At 41.8% G+C, this 20,088-nt stretch overlaps 2 protein-coding genes across 5 annotated transcripts in view; one reads left to right on the top strand and one right to left on the bottom strand.

Moving 5' to 3' along the window:
* Positions 1 to 1,703: 1,703 nt before the first annotated feature.
* Positions 1,704 to 10,982, bottom strand: PEX11A (peroxisomal biogenesis factor 11 alpha). Of its 3 annotated transcripts, none has more exons than XM_025392976.1 (3): positions 10,775 to 10,976; positions 6,605 to 6,720; positions 1,704 to 4,112 (listed from the first exon to the last, which is right to left on the bottom strand). In XM_025392976.1, the coding sequence occupies exons 1-3, from the start codon at positions 10,828 to 10,830 to the stop codon at positions 3,541 to 3,543; spliced, it is 744 nt and encodes a 247-aa protein (XP_025248761.1). In that variant the 5' UTR covers positions 10,831 to 10,976; the 3' UTR covers positions 1,704 to 3,540. The 3 variants fall into 3 exon arrangements, with proteins under 3 accessions (XP_025248761.1, XP_025248762.1, XP_025248764.1); XM_025392977.1 differs by having other exon boundaries at positions 1,704 to 4,019; XM_025392979.1 differs by lacking the exon at positions 6,605 to 6,720 and having other exon boundaries at positions 10,775 to 10,982.
* Positions 10,983 to 10,991: 9 nt separating this feature from the next.
* WDR93 (WD repeat domain 93) overlaps positions 10,992 to 20,088 on the top strand; it is a 52,061-nt gene continuing 42,964 nt past the window's right edge. For both annotated transcript variants that reach the window (XM_025392975.1, XM_025392974.1), the window contains exon 1: positions 10,992 to 11,055. The gene's annotated coding sequence lies outside the window, so the exon portion shown is untranslated. The remainder of the gene's footprint in view (positions 11,056 to 20,088) is intronic.

Here is a 20,088-nt window from a genome sequence, read left to right as displayed (position 1 = left end):
CCTTTTCTGTAGAGGGTCTTGTGGAACAGTTCTCAATCCATTTCTCTCATCTTTTCTTATTTACTAGCAAGAGTGAATGTTGAACAGTAAAATTTAAACCCACACAGAAGAGTTCATCTGAATGTATTAGTCTTTGATTATGGAGATAAATTGCCCTCAGTGAAGAAGCAACAGAGCCGGGAGTTGTTTTTGACAATATAGCCTTTGAGGGAGGAATTTCCACTTCTTAGAGTTCAAAAAAATTTATTGAACTTTACCTGGCCTAAGATGCTACCAGAATGAAGAGTGGGAGAGCCAAGTAGATTTTTGTTCCCCTAAGTCTGGATAAGCGACAGTGTTGACTAAGATTCTATCACTAATCAATAGCAAGACAACCAAGAACTAGCACCACTCAACCCTTCTTTAGGCAGGACTCAAGCACAAGCCCAAGTTCTAGTTCCTGGCTTCAGATATGATGGAGGACTATGGTGTAAGCCATAGCTTTCAGATTAACTAAGAAGGGCCTCTTTGTGAAAATGGACAATAGGAAAACAAAACGTATTTTCTTTGTTGCTGGTGGAATTACGTGTATTGTTGACTCTTCTAAGTCACACACTGTGGGCAAGAGAAGAAAGAGATGGGAGTGGGGAATTATGAGAGATCCTTGGTAATAAATTACATATCTGTGATGCAATAAAGTAGGGAATGAGAAGGCAGGAAAGGGAGGAGTCAAGCGGGGAGGCTTCAAAGGAGTAATATGCTATACATTTAATACTTATTGATCCAACCTGGGCTTTTCAAATGTAAGGCAGTAGAGAAGACAAAGTATTTAAAGAAGTGGCCTCTGCCCTCACCTCAAGGTTCAGCACAAATCATCTGTGAGGCTGTGACTGGACAGCAACCTGAGCCAAAGGGCAGTTTTCAGCCTTCAGAGTAGTGGCTTTGGGCCAGAGGGAGTATAGGGCTTTGTGCCTGAAAGCTCTGCCAAATCAACTAGTCCTTTGGCTGCTTTAGCTGGGAGTGCAGAATGTGGGTGAGAGGTGAGAAGTGGTGAAAGGGCCTAGGAGAGTCCCGAGGGAAGACAGAAGTGTTAGTTTTCTAGCAGTAGCTTGCAGGGCATAGAGTTCTATCTTCTTTCCTTCTCCGTCCCTACCTGCTTTCCCTACCCCTCCACCACATGAGAGCAGGGACCTAGGTCATCTTGCTCACAAGTGGATCCCCAAAACCATGCATGGCACTCAAACATTCATTGTTGAATAAATGAATTATCAGGCAACAATGCTCAGTTGTGAATGTGCTGGGCTATACATCTATGAAGAACTTCAATTTTTGGCATCCCTCACGAATGTGGAGGCTCTGGGGTGGAAAACATTAGTTAGAAAGAAGGATTCACAGGGAGGTACCAGGACACCATTAAGATGGATACCACTGTAACATACCACCATGAATTCAACGCAGACTTATCTAGGCAGAAGCCAGCCAGCCATTGACAGGGCTACTGTAGAGCACCCTCTCCATGGCAGCAGTCTAGATGAGCTCATTCAGAGGTCCCTTTTAACCCAGAGGCTCTACATCTCAATCTTTCTCCATCCTCCTCCTCAGTCTGGATCTTCCAGCCCGGAGCTCGCTGTACCAACTGTGTAGGCTGATTGAGGATTATCTGCTGGATTGCCTTACATTGAACTCTTCTCTATTCCCAGAACATACTCACAGACACAAGTCAATTTTGTCTAGAAATTTATTGAACATAATTAATCTATTACAGTAGAGGATCTGGACAATAAAAATAGCTATTTAAGCTTTTAATTTGCCCTGACCTAGTAGCTTTCATGTCTCTTAAAATTTCCAAAATTTTATTTCTCAAATTCCATATCTTGATTGGTTAAACAGACAGCCAAGAATCTGAGTCTATTTTTTGAGAATCTCAATCACATTTCTGGGAAATATAACTTATTAAGTACATATTTATTTTCTCATTTCCATTCAGATAAATGACACGGCTTTGCTGGGAGGGCTGACATCAGCCTCCTACCTGCTGGCATCCTATTTCCCTACCTCACCTCCCTCAAACTAAAGGATCTGTAACCACATATAAAGACCCACACCCAAGATGGGAGACAGGGACACGAGTCAATGTCATTGATTCAGCATTCCAGTGTCCTCTTCACTGGCTTCCTCCTGTGCTTTCCACCTCCCTCAATCACCCTACAAATAAGATGTCTGATTTATCATAGAAAATTGTGACCCTGTTACATCTGGAGTATCATGAAATTTTTTTGACTAGATAAATTTTGATGAAAATTAATGTAGTATTGCCTAAATTGTTAGAAGGATTTAAATAAAACAATCTAGCTGATGAGTCTAAATACTGTTATAATTTTTTTTTTAAGACTCAAGGTCTTGCTCTATCACCCAGGCTGGAGTGCGGTGGAAGCTCACTGCAGCCTTGAACTCCTGGACTCAAGTGATCCTCCTGCTTCAGCCTCCAGAGTAACTGGGGCTACAGGCATATGTCACCATGCCTGGTTAATTTTTTAACACTTTGTTGTAGAGATGGGGTCTCACTACATTGCCCAGGCTGGTCTTGAACTCCTGGCCTCAAGCAATCCTTCTGCTTCAGCCTCCCAAAGTGCTGGGATTATAGGTGTGAGCCACCATACTCCACCCAGTTTTAGTTTTTCCAGAAAAGAATATAAACCACTGGACAAGGAAGGTCCAAATTATGGGAGAGTAAGAGGCAAAAGACAGGATTCAGGAGGGGATCACATTTCTACTCAATTCTGAAGACAGTGGGAGAGCATGGAACAAACACTGGATTAGGAGTCAGAGGAATGAGGCTCTAGCCTTAGTTGTTTTTTGTCTGTCAGCTTCTTATCTGTCACAGGCTACATATAGGCACCCATTGTGACCCTCTGCCTATTTTTATAAGTCCCTCCTGTCTGCTTCTGATTTTTGCTTATTCACTGCACCCAGAGACACAATTTATACCATGAAGGTGCCTGATGCTTTTCTGATTCTACTTCTGGACAGAGCAAGGACATGAGTATAGTGATGGTATAAGGGCCAACAAGTTGAGAGGCTGTCAGCCCAGCTCTCCTCCACCCTGCTACTGACATCAGAGCCTCTACTAGATCTGAGAGTCCCATGCACCAGACCTACTGTAATTATGTGAAACCAATGATCCATATAACCCTAAAGTTATTGTATATTAGTGTTAAATGATCAGTGTGATTGGGTCTTTTTAAATTTTTTCCTTTCAATTTTTATTCATTCAGCAAATACTAAGCTCCCACTATGCACATAAGAGATGTTCAATCAATGTTAGATGAAGGGAAAATATTCAGAAATTCACAAGTCACTCCAGCACTCCAAAAACATACAAGTCTTCATGTTCCTCCCTTCTCCATTCTTGGCCTCATCTCTGCCCACATCATAGGTTGTTAAATGCTCACATGAACAAGAACTTAAGCACAGTATGACATGGCCTTGACTTACACAAATTTCTATCCCACTAAGAGGCCATCTTTTAAAGTAGGTACTAGTTCCAAGCCTAAAAACACCCTAACGGGTCTTCAACTTCATCTGAGGATATGCCACAGTGATCATGCCTGCTATAGAGGACACAAGACCTCCAAGTCCAACGATGCCAGGATTGGACTTATAGATCCCCAGCTGGTCCAAAGGGTTCAGGATATCACAAAGGTTCTTCACCGTGTCCAGAAGCAAGGGAGGATGCTGCTTCAGAGATCGGAATAAGAGAAGTAGAAAGGATTGGAGCCATTCTGTTTCCTCATCAGCCACACTGTACCCAAGAGAATCCTGGGATGCTGATTTCTCTTTCCTTGCCCTGTCACGTGTAACTCGTTTCATCTGCAGGGAGATTTCATACAGATCCCTGACCAGGCTCAGCAGAAGAGAAAAGCAGTAGTGGTGGGCAGCCCTCGTTCGCCATTTCTCTTTGTTGATGCCAGAGGTGAGACCTACGCTCCTCACCCAGAGGATGGTGTCACAGATGAAATAAATCACACGGTTCAGGTTGGCTAATGTTAAGCATAAGCGAGGTACCAGGTCAGTGGCATGAATGCTCTGCTCAGTTGCCTGTATAGCATGTACCACATTGCCTAGTCTGAACCCTGCAAGTAGAACCCACAATAATGAACAGTTATTTCATTAGTACACAACGGGAAGATAGAATCCCTGTATCTGGATGAGGAGCCAGCTTTTCGTTGTTTTTTGTTTTTTGTTGAGACAGGGTCTTGCTCTGTCACACAGGCTGGAGTGCAGTGGCACCATCATAGCTCACAGCAGCCTCAACCTCCTGGGCTCAAGCAATCCTCCCACCTCAGCCTCCCGAGTAGCTGGGATTATAGGCATGAGCCAATGTGCCCAGTTTAGCACTGGTGTTTTTAACAACTGATGGTCATTCAAGGCTCAGCCTTTGTTCAGAAAAAGAGAAAGATTTTACAGTACATTAAGGACACCTAAAATGATCTTGGAAGGCAAAAAAATACAGTGACTCTTTAAATTTACCTCCTTCATTGTAATGAACACCTTAATGTTGACTGACGGCATACTCCAGGCAAGGTCAATCATGAGTGTGGACAGTTACATCTGATTATTTACCAGCTACACTTCTTTAGAAGGAAGGTACTATGATAACATGAACTCTAGATGCAATACTCTCTTGGAGAGTTTGATGCCTTACATTTTATTTATTTTCCAGACAAAAGACTGTCTTTTTAAAAAACACTATTATCATTTTGCCATTTCTCTGGTCCAAACCCCTTTTGGCTACCTATTGTCAAGAAAATAAAGTAGAAATGGTAGAATTTAATGGATAGAACAATTACTAATATTGTCACAGAGCTCCTAGTTGAATTAAATCAACCATTGCAATGGCATGTCCTTATGTGAGCATGTAATTCAATTCATCAGGGATGCATCAATCAATAGGTACCTACTGAACACCTTCTGAGAAAGAGTTATAGTACTAAACGTCACGGAGGATGCAAAATAAGTACTTTTCCTTGAAGGACCATACCTTAGGAGGCGCTCAGAAGTAGCTACCGTCAGAAAACTTATAATCTCAGAAGGGGCCGGGCGCAGTGGCTCATGCCTGTAATCCCAGCACTTTGGGAGGCCAACATGCATAGATCACCTGAGGTTAGGAGTTTGAGACCAGCCTGGCCAACATGGTGAAACCCTGTCTCTACTAAAAATAAAACAAACAAAACAAAAATTAGCCAGGCGTATTGGTGCACGCCTGTAGTCCCAGCTACTAGGGAGACTGAAGTGGGAGAATTGCTTGAACCTGGGAAGTGGAGGTTGCAGTGAGCCAAGATCACGCCACTGCACTCCAACTCCAACCTGGGCAACAGAGTGAGACTCCATCTCAAAAAAAAAAAAAAAAAAAAGACTGTTTGGTATTATGTTATCAAAAATAACATAAAATAGTAAAATAGTATATGTAATGACAGTTTAGTATATAGATTCTGGGTTCCAGTTCTGGCTGTTGCACTAACTGGCTGAATGACCCTGGATAAGCCCCTTCTGGACTTAGATATTAGTGACCTCTAAAGGACCTTTCAGCTCCAACATTCTAAATAATCTAAACAGAATTTCTAATCTTGGCCTTCAGTGCCAGCCAGAAAAGCTTGCCCCACCCTTCCCATCCCTCTGCTTGACAATTTAAATCTTCTCTCTGTCAAACTAGTTTTGTAGTTTGACAATGATCCTCCCATACAATGGTTTGCTCAGAACAGTTCTGAGCCTTTACTAGAGGAGAATGCCCTTTGAAACTCTTCTTCCTTCTCCCTAGCCTCACCTCAAGTTCCACCTCCTCTAAAACACCTTTCTTTTCCTCTACCTCAGCCAACAAGTTTGGCACCAAATCTTATATATCATTATTTAAAGCACCTTACTTCTCCCATAAGGCTCAGGAATATACCTATATAACATAGGTGCTCAAAACCAACTGATCAATATGTGATGCTCTACATTCCATTCTAATGCCTCTGCTAACCTCCTATAGCAACATCTGATTTTCATCAAACAACAAAGAGTCAGAAAGGCAACTGCTATGAAAAGTACTGGATTTCCCAGTATGATGTATTATTAAAGTGATTAAATAAGCACAAAACATTGATTTCACTTTTTACCTTTAGCATGAAACCTACCTCACAAATGGTCTACAAAAATGTATCCACCTATATATCCTCTAGCACTCCTCAAGAAAGGAAAAAGGCAGGTGGTCTAGGATATAACTATTCCACTCTTGTTTAGAACAAAGGGGCTCACAGGAGCAGAAGCTCATGTCAGAGACTGCTAAAACATACTGTGATTCTAAGAACTAAAGGTGAACTAACACGTTGTCTGTCTCACTGGTTATGATTAAGCAGAAAGACAAGGTGTAGCACCAGATGTGAACATAACAGGGTGTTTATGAATGGTCTGCAGCAACACATCCAAACCTGTTGTACCATGAGGACAGTCTCACTGGTCAATTTCATCAATAAACTTGATTGACTAGAAATTAATGACCTAGAAATTACTCCACGAATTACAGGATCTGAGGCTGAGGATTCTAAACCAGGAGCCACTGTCCCTCAAGAAACAGGGTACTTACATTTACGACCAGTGCTCACACTGGACTCCAGTTTCTTGAGCTTCATTACCACCTTCTCTTTGCCAGCTTTAGGCTCTAACAAATATCTAAGCAACATGCATGTGTACTGAGTGGCTCTGAAATGCAAAAAAAAAAAAAAAAATTGAGAAGAATGATTTACAAACCAAATAAAACTTAATTCATGAAGTAAGGGAAAGAGAAACACATGCCTACAGACAACATTTCCAAGACCATTTCTCATGTAGCAGCTCTTACAAAAGCAAAATTCTGCAACAGTCATTCCACAGGAGAGCCAAAGGGTAGAACATGTCATGGAAATTTAACACAAAGGTAATGAAAATGAACTCTGCAATGATGCAGCCAATGTGCGTCCAAAAGGCAAATGGCACAGAGAAATGGATATAGTCGAAGTGAGAAACTGCACAACATCTCCCTCATGTTAAGTCTACAAAGATCCATACTCCTTCTCTTCCCCAATGTAGATTTCTTTCTTTTTTTTTTAGACCGAGTCTCGCTCTGTTGCCAGGCTGGAGTGCTGTGGTGCGATCTTGGCTCCACTACAACCTCTGCCTCCGGGGTTCAAGCGATTCTCCTGTCTCAGCCTCCCAAGGAGCTGGGATTACAGCTGTGCACCACCATGCCCAGCTAATTTTTGTATTTTTAGTAGAGATGGGGTTTCGCCATGTTGGCCAGGATGATCTTGATCTCCTGACCTCGTGATCTGCCCTCCTCAACCTCCCAAAGTGCTGGGATTACAGGCGTGAGCTACCTATAATCTGGCCTGATTTTCAGATTTCTAAAATGAACTTTTCTACCATGTACGTAATCTACCATCTATGTGACAGGACACAAACTCAAACCAGAACCAAATGAAAAGTCCACAGTTTAAAGATTGTTTAATTTTTTATAAACAAAAGAACCAAATACACATCAGTACATAAATTAGTATAAATATGTTTTCATAGTTGTCTTTCTAAACTCATTGGTATTTTATATAAAATACAGGTAGAACCCTGCTTAATAATACTATATATTTAATAAAGTGATTATTGTCATGCTTACAAATAACAATGGCTTACTAATATAAATGTATGAGAAATTTTACATCACATAGTCACACATCCAAATCCATTTGGCAATCTACTAATAAAGTAGGTGCCTGGTTCCTACTGTCTTGTAAGTGTATTTGAATCCCTTTATGCTATAAATATTATTCTCAATAAAAATGTGGTACATTTTCCATTTTCTAAAATAGTGAACTTGGTACTAGGAATGAAATAAAAAGAGAAGACTGGAATCATAAACAATCACTTTCTCTTTTTTAAGTGTGCTTCCTGGTTAGAGGGCTGGTCATGTCAATGACTCTGCCTTTCTGAGCTTTGGTCTAACAATAGGGATTAGGCCAACAGTAAGACATTACTTTTATTTATTTATTTTTGAAGTGAACATAAACTCAATATTTTATTGTCTTCATAATAAAACAAAAGAGGACACTTAGAACTGGATCTTCTCTTCTTATCTCCTCCCAATTCAAAATGCTGGCATCTTTTAATAGCCAGGACTCTTTTAGATCTTCACTGGGCTCAACACACTCAAGCTTTAGCAAAATCTTCTTGGTAGTTTTAGCCTTTTTCTGGAAAATCGGCTTAGTCTGCCCACCACAGCCACTCTGCTTCCTGTCATAATGCTGCTTTCCCTGGGCATACAGAGAATCCTTGCCCTTCTTGTACTATGTCACTTTGTGGGGTTGGTGCTTGCCACACTTCTTACAGTCCGACAGGTTTTAGGAACGTTCACCATGTTTGTGTGAGCATTACTGGCACAGAAAGCAAGGTATTATTTTATGAATGTCAGTGTGGTCATAAAGGTTATACAGATCATCAAGGAGGCTGGGAAATGAATGCTAGAGATCTCAGATCTTTTGGAATAAACATATCTTAAATTATTATTATTATTTTTTTTCGAGACAGAGTCTTGCTCTGTTGCCCAGGCTGGAGGGTAGTAGTGCGTTCTTGGCTCACTGCAACCTCTGCCTCCCAGGTTCAAGCAATTCTCCTGCCTCAGCCTCCTGAGTAGCTGGGATTACAGGCATGCGCCATCACGCCCAGCTAATTTTTGTATTTTTAGTAGAGATGGGGTTTCACCATGTTGGCTAGGCTGGTCCCGAACTCCTGACCTCATGATCTGCCTGCCTCAGGCTTCCAAAGTGCTGGGATTACAGGTGTGAGTCACTGCACCTGGCCTAAATGATGATGATGATGATGATGATGATGATTATTATTATTATTATTATTATTATTATTATTATTTAGACAGAGTCTTGCTCTGTCGCCCAGGCTGGAGTGCAGTGGCGCAATCTTGGCTCACTGCAAGCTTTGCCTCCCGGGCTCATGCCATTCTCCTGCCTCAGTCTCCCGAGTAGCTGGGACTACAGGCGCCCGCCACAACGCCTGGCTAATTTTTGTATTTTTAGTAGAGACGGGGTTTCACCATGTTAGCCAGGATGGTCTCGATCTCCTGACCTTGTGATCCACCCGCCTAAGCCTCCCAAAGTGCTGGGATTACAGCTGTGAGCCACTGCACCCGGCCTAAATGATTATTTTTTTAACCAACTTCCTTGATAAACCTTGCAGGGTACATTCTAGGTACACTGGAATTACAGGTTTCTATTTAATGAAATTTCTATTTAATGAAGCTTGTATATAAAGCAACCATTTAAAAAACCTATCAAACTAATGAGAAAGCCAGTATAGCTTGGTAGTTAAGTGGGCACTGGAGTCATTTGCGTGGACGTGAATCTCTCAGTTCTGCCGTGTGGTACTTATTAACCTCCTTCTGCTTGGTTTTCTCCATCTGAAATGGGGAGAATATTTAGAGTATCTACCTCATAGGGTTGTGATGAGGGTTAAATAAGTTCATAGTTGCAAAACACTGGGAACAATAGCTGGTATAAAGATGGCTTCCAAAAGCCTCATTATTGGGGCCATTCTAATTGATCTGTTTGTATCAGCACTTGCACACCCAGAAGAGAATGAAGAGCTGTTAAATAAAACTGCAACTGTAACTATTTTTTAATCAAGCTAGAATCAACCAAATCTCTAAAACATCATGAACTAGTACTGTATTTGTATTAAAGATACAATCTCTCAGTTCTTTTTGTTTCATATGGAACCAAAAGAAAAAGAGACACAATCTCTGTTTAATATTTTCAGTAGCACAGCATGAACCTTAGAGGTGCAGTTAGTTCTTTCTGAGCTTCTCTCCATTGTATTTCCCCCCTAGTCCACTTGGTGTGGTCTCATCCCTGCTACATTTTGTTCTACAATTTACAAAACTATTCCACATGCAGTACCTCAATGATACAGACTGGGCAATAATGGAAGAGAACTTCTGTCTCTACTCAAACATTTCAAGAGGTATTTGAGAACGGGCCCGGTGGCTCACGCATGTAATCCCAGCACTTTGGGAAGCCGAGGTGCGCACATCACCTCAAGTCAGGAGTTGGAGACTAGCCTGGCCAGCATGGAAAACCCCGTCTCTACTAAAAATACAAAAAGTAGTCGGGCGTGGTAGTGCACGCCAGTAATCCTAGCTACTCGGGAGACTGAGGCAGAAGAATCGCTTGAACCTGGGAGGAGGAGGTTGCAGTGAGCTGAGACCGTGCCACTGCACTCCAGCCTGGGCGACAGAGCGAGACTCCGTCTCACAAACAACAACAACAACAAGAACGAGAGATATTTGAAGCCACACCAAGTGGTTTGCTTTCCTGGCCACAAATAGTAACCCGAAGTTTCTCTTTAAAGGAAATCCCTCGGAAGAATGTTGAGTGGAGAGAACCCAATCTTTCTTTGCCCGGAGAGCAAAGTTAGGAGGGGAGGAGGATCTGTCAGCCGGTGTCACGTCATAGGCGGTCTCGAGGCGGCTAGGGTGCCAGGCACTGGGGCTTTCGTGGACTAGGCTAGGACCGGATGCGGGTGCGTTGGGCCCACCCACGTTGAATTTAGGGTGAGGAGGGGCTCGGATACCAAACTTCCCCCGTAGGAGCTGGCAACGTCCTTCCAGCTTCCATCTACTAGGCTATCACCTCCTTTTTCTCGGGTGCTGGGGAATAGGCACCGGAGCACCCAGTTAGGGCGAGAAAGGGGCGGAGGCCGCTGGCACCTGACTCACCTGAAGAGTCGGTCCCGGCCCTGGGTCTGGTTGGTGAAGCGGATGAAGGCGTCCATGGCTCCTAGCCCAAAGGCCACGAGTCGCACCGGGTTCAGGCGTGGGTCCTCTGGGGCCCGCCAGATCCCTAGGGAACGGTCAGTCCCAGGGTATCGGCTGAGAGGGAGGGGCTGAGTCTCTCCGCCCCAGAGGGGGCGGGCGCACATTTTGTAGAGCAACTTCGCTGACTTCCGGTTTGAGCCGGAAGTTGTGGTTACCAAGGCGACGCAACGCCGCCGGGCCAGGTGAGCAAAACTTTTGATCCTACCTTCGGGTGTCGCGGCTCCCCTCGAGTCCCAGGACTCCCCTTTACCTGTAGAGTCTCCTAGAGGAAAGTCTGAGGGCTTCCGTCTCCCCAGACTCGGGCATTTCCGGATGCCTCGCGCCTCCCCGCAGATCTCAGGTTCTCAGGAACCCCGGGTGAAATCCCGAACGGTCTCTCCAGCCTGAGAACTCTCCTGAGCTCTTGCTTGGGACGGTGGGGCCTAATCATTTCCCAGCGCCGTGTCTCTTTCCCTTGAGCTACACCAGCTCCATGTATGGTGAAGGAAGTGGTTAGGGCAGAGATAAGCCAATTCATATTGTGAACCTAGCATGACAGCCGGATGAAGTGAGAGAATTTTCTGCTTGGATTATTGAACACTGAAAGAAGATTGTTACCTGAGGTAATCCCTAAAAGAGTCATTGTGAGCAAAGTGAAGCAAAAATAGATTGCAAATAAAATTGCACCGCTGAACATTCGTTCTGTGCGGCTTGAAGAAATGGAGCCTCACCCACTCCGTGGCAGTAATTTTATAAAATGTACCCTCTATAACCACAAAATAAGGTCGGCGGGCGCGGTGGCTCACGCCTGTAATCCCAACACCACTTTGGGAACCGAGGTGGGCGGATCACCTGAGGTTAGGAGTTCCAGACCAGCCTGGCCAACAGGGTGAAACCCCGTCTCTACTAAAAATACAAAAAAAGTAGCCGGGCGTGGTGTCGGGCACCTGTAATCCCAGCTACTCGGGAGACTGAGGCAGGAGAATCGCTGGAACCCAGGAGGCGGAGGTGGCAGTGAGCCGAGATTGCGCCACTGCTTTCCAGCCTCAAAAAAATAAAATAACGTCAACATTTTTGTAATCCTTATTCCCTTGGTCACGCCAGCTCATAACATTTGCAGGCCCTGGGTAAGAGTACAAATGGAGTCCAGCATACCGTATGTTTAAATATTTTAGTTATAAATCAAGTAATAAATTGTTAAGTAAAATATAGTCTGTTTTCCTACATTGACAAATAAACCCTCATAGTGATGTAGAAGGCCAGGTTCATTTTCAGAATTCTTAGACTCCTTAGAACACCTGGAAACACAGCTGGAATATGGCAATGTGGGGAGAAATGGCCCCCAGTCTTTTCCCACTTCCCTTTCTTTTCTGGTTTCTGGTGCCCACCTACATTCCCTGCCAGGGGCCTTGCATACCATCCTGATACTCCAAGCCACATCCAACTTTTGCCCAGACCCCTGCAAGCAGCCGTGCCTTGGCCACCTTTCAGATCAAGAAGTGCTCACAGTAGCAGCTGGGTCTGCCCTCGGGAGAAAGCTGAGAAAGGCTCATGCAGGCCATGGTGTCATTTGGGCAGTAAATTCCAGGGGTATTGGTACCCCGAACATGGTCTAGACTCCAAAAGAGGGAAACTAGGCTTTGGGTGAGCATATCTCCTTGGCCCCATGGGTTACTCATTTTTTGCAGAGGAAAGAGCCTGGAAGAGATCCAAAAGTTTTCTCTAAGTGCGTGGCCCTGGTCAGGGAAATTCTGCAAGCAATAAGAATTTATTGAGTGCTGGCCATATACCAACCACTGTGCTGAACTCTAGTCCTAGGGTAAAGGTTAATAAGGAACACAGTAAACTGATAAGTACAATACAGAGATATGTTAGATGATAGAGGTGAGCACAGGGTGCTTCTAAACACAGATTTATGTAATCTGTTTTTTGTTTTTGTTTTTGAGATAGAGTTTGGCTCTTATTGCCAGGGCTGGAGTGCAATGGCACAATCTCGGCTCACTGCACCTTTTGCCTCCTGGGTTCAAGCGATTCTCCTGCCTCAGCCTCCTGAGCTAGGATTACAGGCATGCACCACCACACCCGGCTGATTTTTTATATTTTTAGTAGAGATGGTGTTTCACCGTCAGGCTGGTCTGGAACTCCTGACCTCAGGTGATCCACCTACCTCGAGCTCCCAAAGTGCTGGGATTACAGGTGTGAGCCACCATGCCCGGCCTCATCTGTTTTTTATACCTACAATTCTGCTTTTTTCACAATATCATATAAAGTGAATCATATAGTATGTAGCATTTTCTTTTCTTTCCTGGTTTTACTTAGATAATGCATTTGAGATTATGTTGTACACATCAGTAGTTTGTAATTTTTTATTCCACAATGTGAATGTATTATAATTCATTATCCATTCACCCACTGAAGTATATTTGTGTTGTCTCTAATTTGAATCAATTATAAATAAAGCTGCTATAAATATTTAAGTACAGATTTTGATGTGAAACATAAGTTTTAATTTTCCTAGTGTAATACGCAGGAATGTGATTGCTGAAACATATGGTATGTTTAACTTTGCAAGAAACTACCAAACTGTTTTTCAAAGTGGCTATACTATTTTGTATTACCACTGACAATGTGTGAGAGCTTATCTGTTTGCCTATTGATGAACATTGGGTTGTTTCCACTTTGGGGCTCCTACAAATAAAGTTGTAATGACTGTTCGTGTACAAGTCTTTGTATGGACATATGTTTTCAGTTCCCTTCTACCACTCTTAAGAGTGGAATGACTGGATGTGATGGTAGGTGTGTGTTTAACTGTCCTGCAGTGGACAGGCCTATGCAAACCTACCCCCAAAAGTCTGAGAAAGCTGAGAGGCCAAAGCAAGAGGCTGACATACCCAGTTTCTCAGAAACAAACATTTAATAGGGACTTACAAACAGAAGCCATGTCTGTGTCTCAGGAAGCAAGACAAGATGGTGGATCCCTGCCATTATCCACCAGACCCTGGCTTTCTGTACTATAGAGAAAGGTGCCTCAGAAGGAATGTGTAAGATAATTGCTTAAGGGCAGAATTTATGGCAAGGATGATAACATCAAGGTTGTTTTGACCTAAGGGCAATATTTACAGTAAGTGGTGCTCTTACACAAGGAATGAGCCCAACTGGAAATCTTAGAAGTTTTTCTGGAACTGGGGATAATCAGAAGTTAACATGGAGGATTAGCATCCAAGATGGAGTTGCTTTGGCCTCCACATTAGCATTTTAAGAAATTGCCAAACTGTTTTCCAAACCAGTTGTACTATTTTGGATTCCCAACAGTGTGTATGAGCATTCTTATTGTACATCTTCAACAACACTTGTATGGTCTATCTTTTTAGGCGTTTTAATATATATGTAGTGGTATCTCATGATTTTAATTTGCATTTCACAAATGACTAATGATGCTGAACATCTTTTTATGAGTCTGTCTGCCATCTGTATATCTTCTTTGGTTAAGTATCTGTACAAATCTTTTGCACATATTTAAAATTTGGGTTATTTCTTTTTTTTTTGAGATGGAGTCTCGCTCTGTCTCCCAGGCTGGCGTGCAGTGACACTATCTCGGCTCACTGCAAGCTCCACCTCCCGGGTTCACACCATTCTCCTGCCTCAGCCTCCCAAGTAGCTGGGACTACAGATGCCCACCACCACGCCCAGCTAATTTTTTGTATTTTTAGTAGAGACGGGGTTTCACCGTGTTAGCCAGGATGGTCTCGATCTCCTGACCTCGTGATCTGCCTGCCTTGGCCTCCCAAAGTGCTGGGACTACAGGCATGAGCCACCATGCCCAGCCAGGTTATTTCTTTTTGAGAGTTTTGAGAGTTTTAAAAATACTCTACACGCAAGTAGTTTATTAGATAAGTGACTTGCACATATATTTTCTCCCAGTCTGAGGATTACCTTTTATTCTCTTAACAGTGTGTTTTGAAGAAATACAAGTTTATTTTCGAAAAGGTTTAAATGACCAGTTTGGTTTTTTTAGGTTATACTTTAATGTCATGTCTGGGAAATCTTTGTCTAAGTGAAGATTGCCAATGTTTTCTTCTAGAAGTTTTATAGTTTTCAGTTTTACATTTAGGTGTATGATTTTACTTTGAGTTAATGGTGCAAGGTATGGTGCAAAGTATGGATCAGCATTCATTTTTTTCCTATATAGATATCTAATTGCTCCAGCATTATTTGTTGAAAAGAATATCCTTTTTCCACTGAATTGTCTTTGTGCCCATGTCAAAAATAAGTTCTCCATATATGTTTGCATCTAATTTAGGACTCCCTATTTGGTTTCATTGATCTATTTGTTTATTTTGATACCAGTTCCACACTGTCTTGAATATTGTGGCTTTGTGATAAGTCTTGAAATTAGGTAGTGTTAGTCCTCCAATTATGAGTTGTAAAATTAGCTTCTTAATTTCTGGGGGAAAAAAAAGCCACCTGGGATTATCATAGGGATTGTGTTGAATTTGTACATGAATTTGAAAAGAATTGACATTTTAACAAAATTGAGTCTTCCAATTCATAAATAAGGTATCACACTCTCCATTTATTTAGGTCGTCTTTAATTTCTGTCAGCAATATTTTGTGGTTTTCAGTATATGGGTGGGTGTTTTTTAGAGAAGGAGTTTTGCTGTATTGCCCAAACTAGAGTGCAGCAACATGATCATAGCTCACTGCAACCTTGAACTCCTGGACTCAAAGCAATCCTCCCACCCACCGCAGCCTGCTGAGTTGCTAGAATTACAGGTGCAAACCACCTTGCCTAGCCCAGTTACAGGTTTTATATATCTTTTGTCAGATTTATCCCTAAGTATTTCATGTTTTTGATATTGTCGTAAATGGTATTTTTATTTCAGTGTTTGGTTTGTTGTTGCCAGTACATGGAAATACAATCAGTTTTTGTATATTGAACTTGTATCCTACAACCTTGCTTTCCTCATTTATTATTTCTAGAAAATGTTTTTGTAGATTTCATCAGATGTCCTATATAAGCATATAATCTGGAGATAAGGCAGCTTTACATTTTTCTTTCCACTGATGAAATAGTTCCATAACTCCCAAAAAACTCGCTCATGCTGTCCTTTTTTTTTTTTTTTTTTTTGAGACAGAGCCTCACTCCATCACCCAGACTAGAGTGCAATGGCACAATCTCAGCTCACTGCAACCTTTGCCTCCCAGGTTCAAGCAATTCTTGTGCCTCAGCCTCCTGAGTAGCTGGAATTACAGGCACACACCACCACACCCAGCTTATTTTTGTATTTTTAGTAGAGGTGGGGTTCACCATGTTGCCCAGGCTGGTCTTGAATTCCTGACCTCAAGTGTTCCACCCGCCTCGGCCCCCCAAAGTGTTCAGATTACAGACATGAGCCATCGCGCCCAGCCATGCTGTCCTTTTTGAATAACACCCTTCCCTGCTTATAGCTCGTGACAAACACTGATCTGTTCCCCATTACTCAGTTTGCATTTTTGAGAATGCTGTATAAATGGAATTACACTACATATAAATTTTGAGACTGGTTTATTTCACTCATCATAATGTCTTTGAGATTCATCCATGTTGTTGTGTGGATTAATAGTTTTTTGCTTTTTATTACTGATATGGATATACCACAGTTTGTTTATCCATTGATAAACCTGTTGAAGGACATTTGGATTGTTTACCATTTTTGACAATTATAAAGTAGAGCTGCCATAAACATTTGTGTAGAGGTTTTTGTGTGAACTTACATTGGTGGTGGCGGTTGTTGTCGTCGTTGTTGTTGTTGTTTGAGACAGGGCCTCGCTCTGTCACGCAGGCTGGAGTACAGTGGTGTGATCATGGCTCACTGCAGCTTTGACCTCCCTAGCTAAAGCAATCCTCCCACCTCAGCCTCCCAAGTAACTAGGACTATAGGTGCACATCACCACACCCAGCTAATTGATACCTTTATAATTTTTTTTTTTTTTTTTTTGATACAGAGTCTCGCTCTGTCACCCAGGCTGGAGTGCAGTGACGCAATCTCGGCTCACTGCAAGCTCCACCTCCCAGGTTCACGCTGTTCTCCTGCCTCAGCCTCCCAAGTAGCTGGGACTACAGGCGCCTGCCACCATGCCCAGCTAATTTTTTTTTTTGTAATTTTAGTAGAGATGGGGTGTCACCATGTTAGCCAGGATGGTCTCGATCTCCTGACCTTGTGATCCACCCGCCTCGGCCTCCCAAAGTGCTGGGATTACAGGCGTGAACCACCACACCCGGCCCACCTTTATCATTATTAAATGAACTTCTTTATCGCAGGTATTATTCTTTGCTCTGAAATATACTGTGTCTGATATTAATGTAGTCACTCCAGCTTTCTTCTGACTAGTGTTAGCATAGTATACCTTTGTTCACCCTCTCAGTTTTGGCCTACTTGTGTCTTAATATTTAAGTGGGGTTTTTGTACACAGCATATATTGAGTCTTATCTATTCTGACAACTTCTATCATTTGATTGGAGTGTTTACATTTGGTGTGATTATTGATATGGTTAGGTTTTTTTTTTTTTTTTTTTTTTTTTTGAGACGGAGTCTCGCTCTGTTGCCCGGGCTGGAGTGCAGTGGCCGGATCTCAGCTCACTGCAAGCTCTGCCTCCCGGGTTCACGCCATTCTCCGGCCTCAGCCTCCCAAGTAACTGGGACTACAGGCGCCCGCCATCTCGCCCGGCTAGTTTTTTGTATTTTTTTAGTAGAGACGGGGTTTCACCGTGTTCGCCAGGATGGTCTCGATCTTCTGACCTCGTGATCCACCCGTCTCGGCCTCCCAAAGTGCTGGGATTACAGGCTTGAGCCACCGCGCCCGGCCGATATGGTTAGGTTTTGCTATTTACTTTCTCTTTGTCCCATCTGTTCCTTGTTTCCTTTTTCCTCTTTTTTGCTTTTTTAAATTAAGTATTTAAATTGAGTATTTTTATGTGTTTTATCGCTTTTGTTGGCTATAACTCTTTATTTCCTTAGTGGTTAATTTAGGGTTTAGAGTATGCATCTTTAACCTAGCATAGCCTACCTTCAAGTGATATTAGTATACTTCCATTTCTCCACTCCTAGCCCTGGTATTATTATTGTCATACATTTTTCTTTACATATGTTATTAATCCTACACTACATTTTTATTTTTTGTTTAAGCATTTTAAATGTCTTTTAAAGATATTTAAATAATAAGAAAAATCTTTTAATTTACCTAATGCATCCAGTGTTTTTCACTTCTTTATGTAAATTTCTATTTCCACCTGATACCATTTTCTTTTATTTATTTAATTAATTAATTTGAAACAGGATCTCTGTCACCCAAGCTGGAGTGCAGTGACACTATCATGGCTCACTGCAGCCTTAACCTCTTGGGCTCAAGTGATCCTCCAAGCACATGCCACCATGCCTGGCTAATTAAAAAATTTTTTTTCTCCCTTTGTTGCCCAGGATGGTCTTGAACTTCAGGGCTCAAGTGATCCTCCCACTTCAGCCTCCCAAAGTTCTGGGATTATAGGTGGGAGTTACTATACCCTGTTCCTTTTCCTTTAGCCTAAAAGCCTTTCTTTTACATTATTTATTTTAACGCTAGTTTGTTGATGATTAATTCTTTTAATTTTTGTATGTCTAAAAAGGCTTTATTTCACTTTAATTTTCTGAAAAATATGTTTTCTGGATATAGAAAGCAGAGTGACAAGTTTTTTTCTTTCAGTACTTTCAGATGTTGCTTCACTGTTTCTCACTTGCATGGTTTCCTTCAATAAGTCTGCTGTTATTTTTTACTTTGTTCCTTGGTACATGGCATGTCTTTCTTCTTCTGGCTGCTTTCAAATTTTGTCTTTATCCATAATTTTTATATAGTTTTTCTTCTCAAATCTGTGGGTTTATAGTTTTAATCAAATTTAGAAAATTTTTGCCCATTATTTCTACAATTTTTTTTTTTTTTTTCTGTTTCTTCCCTCTTTTGGGGATTTCAGTCACGCTTGTATTAGGCCACTTCAAATGACCTCACACCTCATTTCTTCTCTTTTTTCAGTCTTTTTTCTTCTTTTGTTTCATTTTGTTTCTATTGCCGTGTCTTCAAGTTTGTTTCTATTTTGTTTCTATTGCCGTGTCTTCAAGTTTTCTTCTGCCCATCTAATTTGTTTTCCTCTGAAATCTTCATGTTAATCTAATCTGATGTATTTTTCATCTCAGACCTTACAGCTGTGTCTCTAAAAGCTCATACAGATATAGATATAACAGTTATAACTTTATAACTTTGTGGCAAAAGTTGTAACTGTTTTGTCTGCTAATTCTAATGTCTATATTGACTCTGGTTCAGCTTTAGTTGATCAATTTTTCTCTTTATTATGGCTTATATTTTCTTGCTTTTCTATAGCTCAAGTAATTTCTTTATTGGATCCTAGACATTGCAAATTTTACTCCATTGAATGCTGGATATTTTTATATTCCTCTAAATATTCTTGAACTTTGTTCTGGGATGCAGAATGTTACTTAGACATAGTTTGATTATCTAACTTCTAAGATTTGATGGGTGATAACAGAGGAGCATTTATTCTAGGGCTAATTTTTCCCACTACCAAGGCAAGATTTTTCGGAATACTCTACATAATCCCTGTGAATTATGAGGCTTTCCAGTCTTGCTGGTGGAAATAGGCATTATTCTTGGCCCTTTGTGAGCTCAGCTTACTCTCCCCACTAATTAATTCAGTGGTTCTTTCCCCAGTGTCAGCTAGTGTCTTCATACTCACACATTGAAAGCATCACAAATGTACTCCAGCCAGTAAGCAAAGATGACGATGGCAGCGGGGTTTTTACAAGACTTCATGACCGTAGGCACTCATACAGTCCAAGACCCTACTCCACTATATATTAAGCACCTTAAAATGTATCCCATGTTCTACATTAAATATTTTTTTAAAAACTGTGACATATGAAAGGCTTTTTATATTGTACAATTTTGAGGTTTTTTTTTTTTTTTTTTTTTTTGAGACAGGGTCTCACTCTGTTATCTAGGGTAGAATGCAGTGGCACAATCTTAGCTCACTGCAACCTCAAACTCCTGGGCTCAAGAGGTTCTCCCACCCTACCCTCCCAAGTAGCTGCAGATGCATACCACCATGCCCAGCCAATTTTTAAATTGTTTGTATAGATGGGATCTTGCTATGTTTCCCAAGCTAGTCTCCAACTCCTGGCCTCAAGCAATCCTCTCACCTTGGCCTCCTG

Source organism: Theropithecus gelada, chromosome 7b (genome assembly GCF_003255815.1).
Source record: "Theropithecus gelada isolate Dixy chromosome 7b, Tgel_1.0, whole genome shotgun sequence".
Classification (NCBI taxonomy): domain Eukaryota; kingdom Metazoa; phylum Chordata; class Mammalia; order Primates; family Cercopithecidae; genus Theropithecus; species Theropithecus gelada.
This window is presented reverse-complemented; position numbering and strand designations above follow the sequence as displayed.

Excerpts from the sequence above, each read along its gene's own strand:
- PEX11A (XM_025392976.1), bottom strand. The coding sequence starts at position 10,830 with ATGGACGCCTTCATCCGCTTCACCAACCAGACCCAGGGCCGGGACCGA. Across the intron at positions 6,721-10,774 it reads GGCCGGGACCGACTCTTCAG|AGCCACTCAGTACACATGCA; the intron begins GTGAGTCAGGTG and ends TTTGCATTTCAG. Across the intron at positions 4,113-6,604 it reads TGTGAGCACTGGTCGTAAAT|GGTTCAGACTAGGCAATGTG; the intron begins GTAAGTACCCTG and ends TTCTACTTGCAG.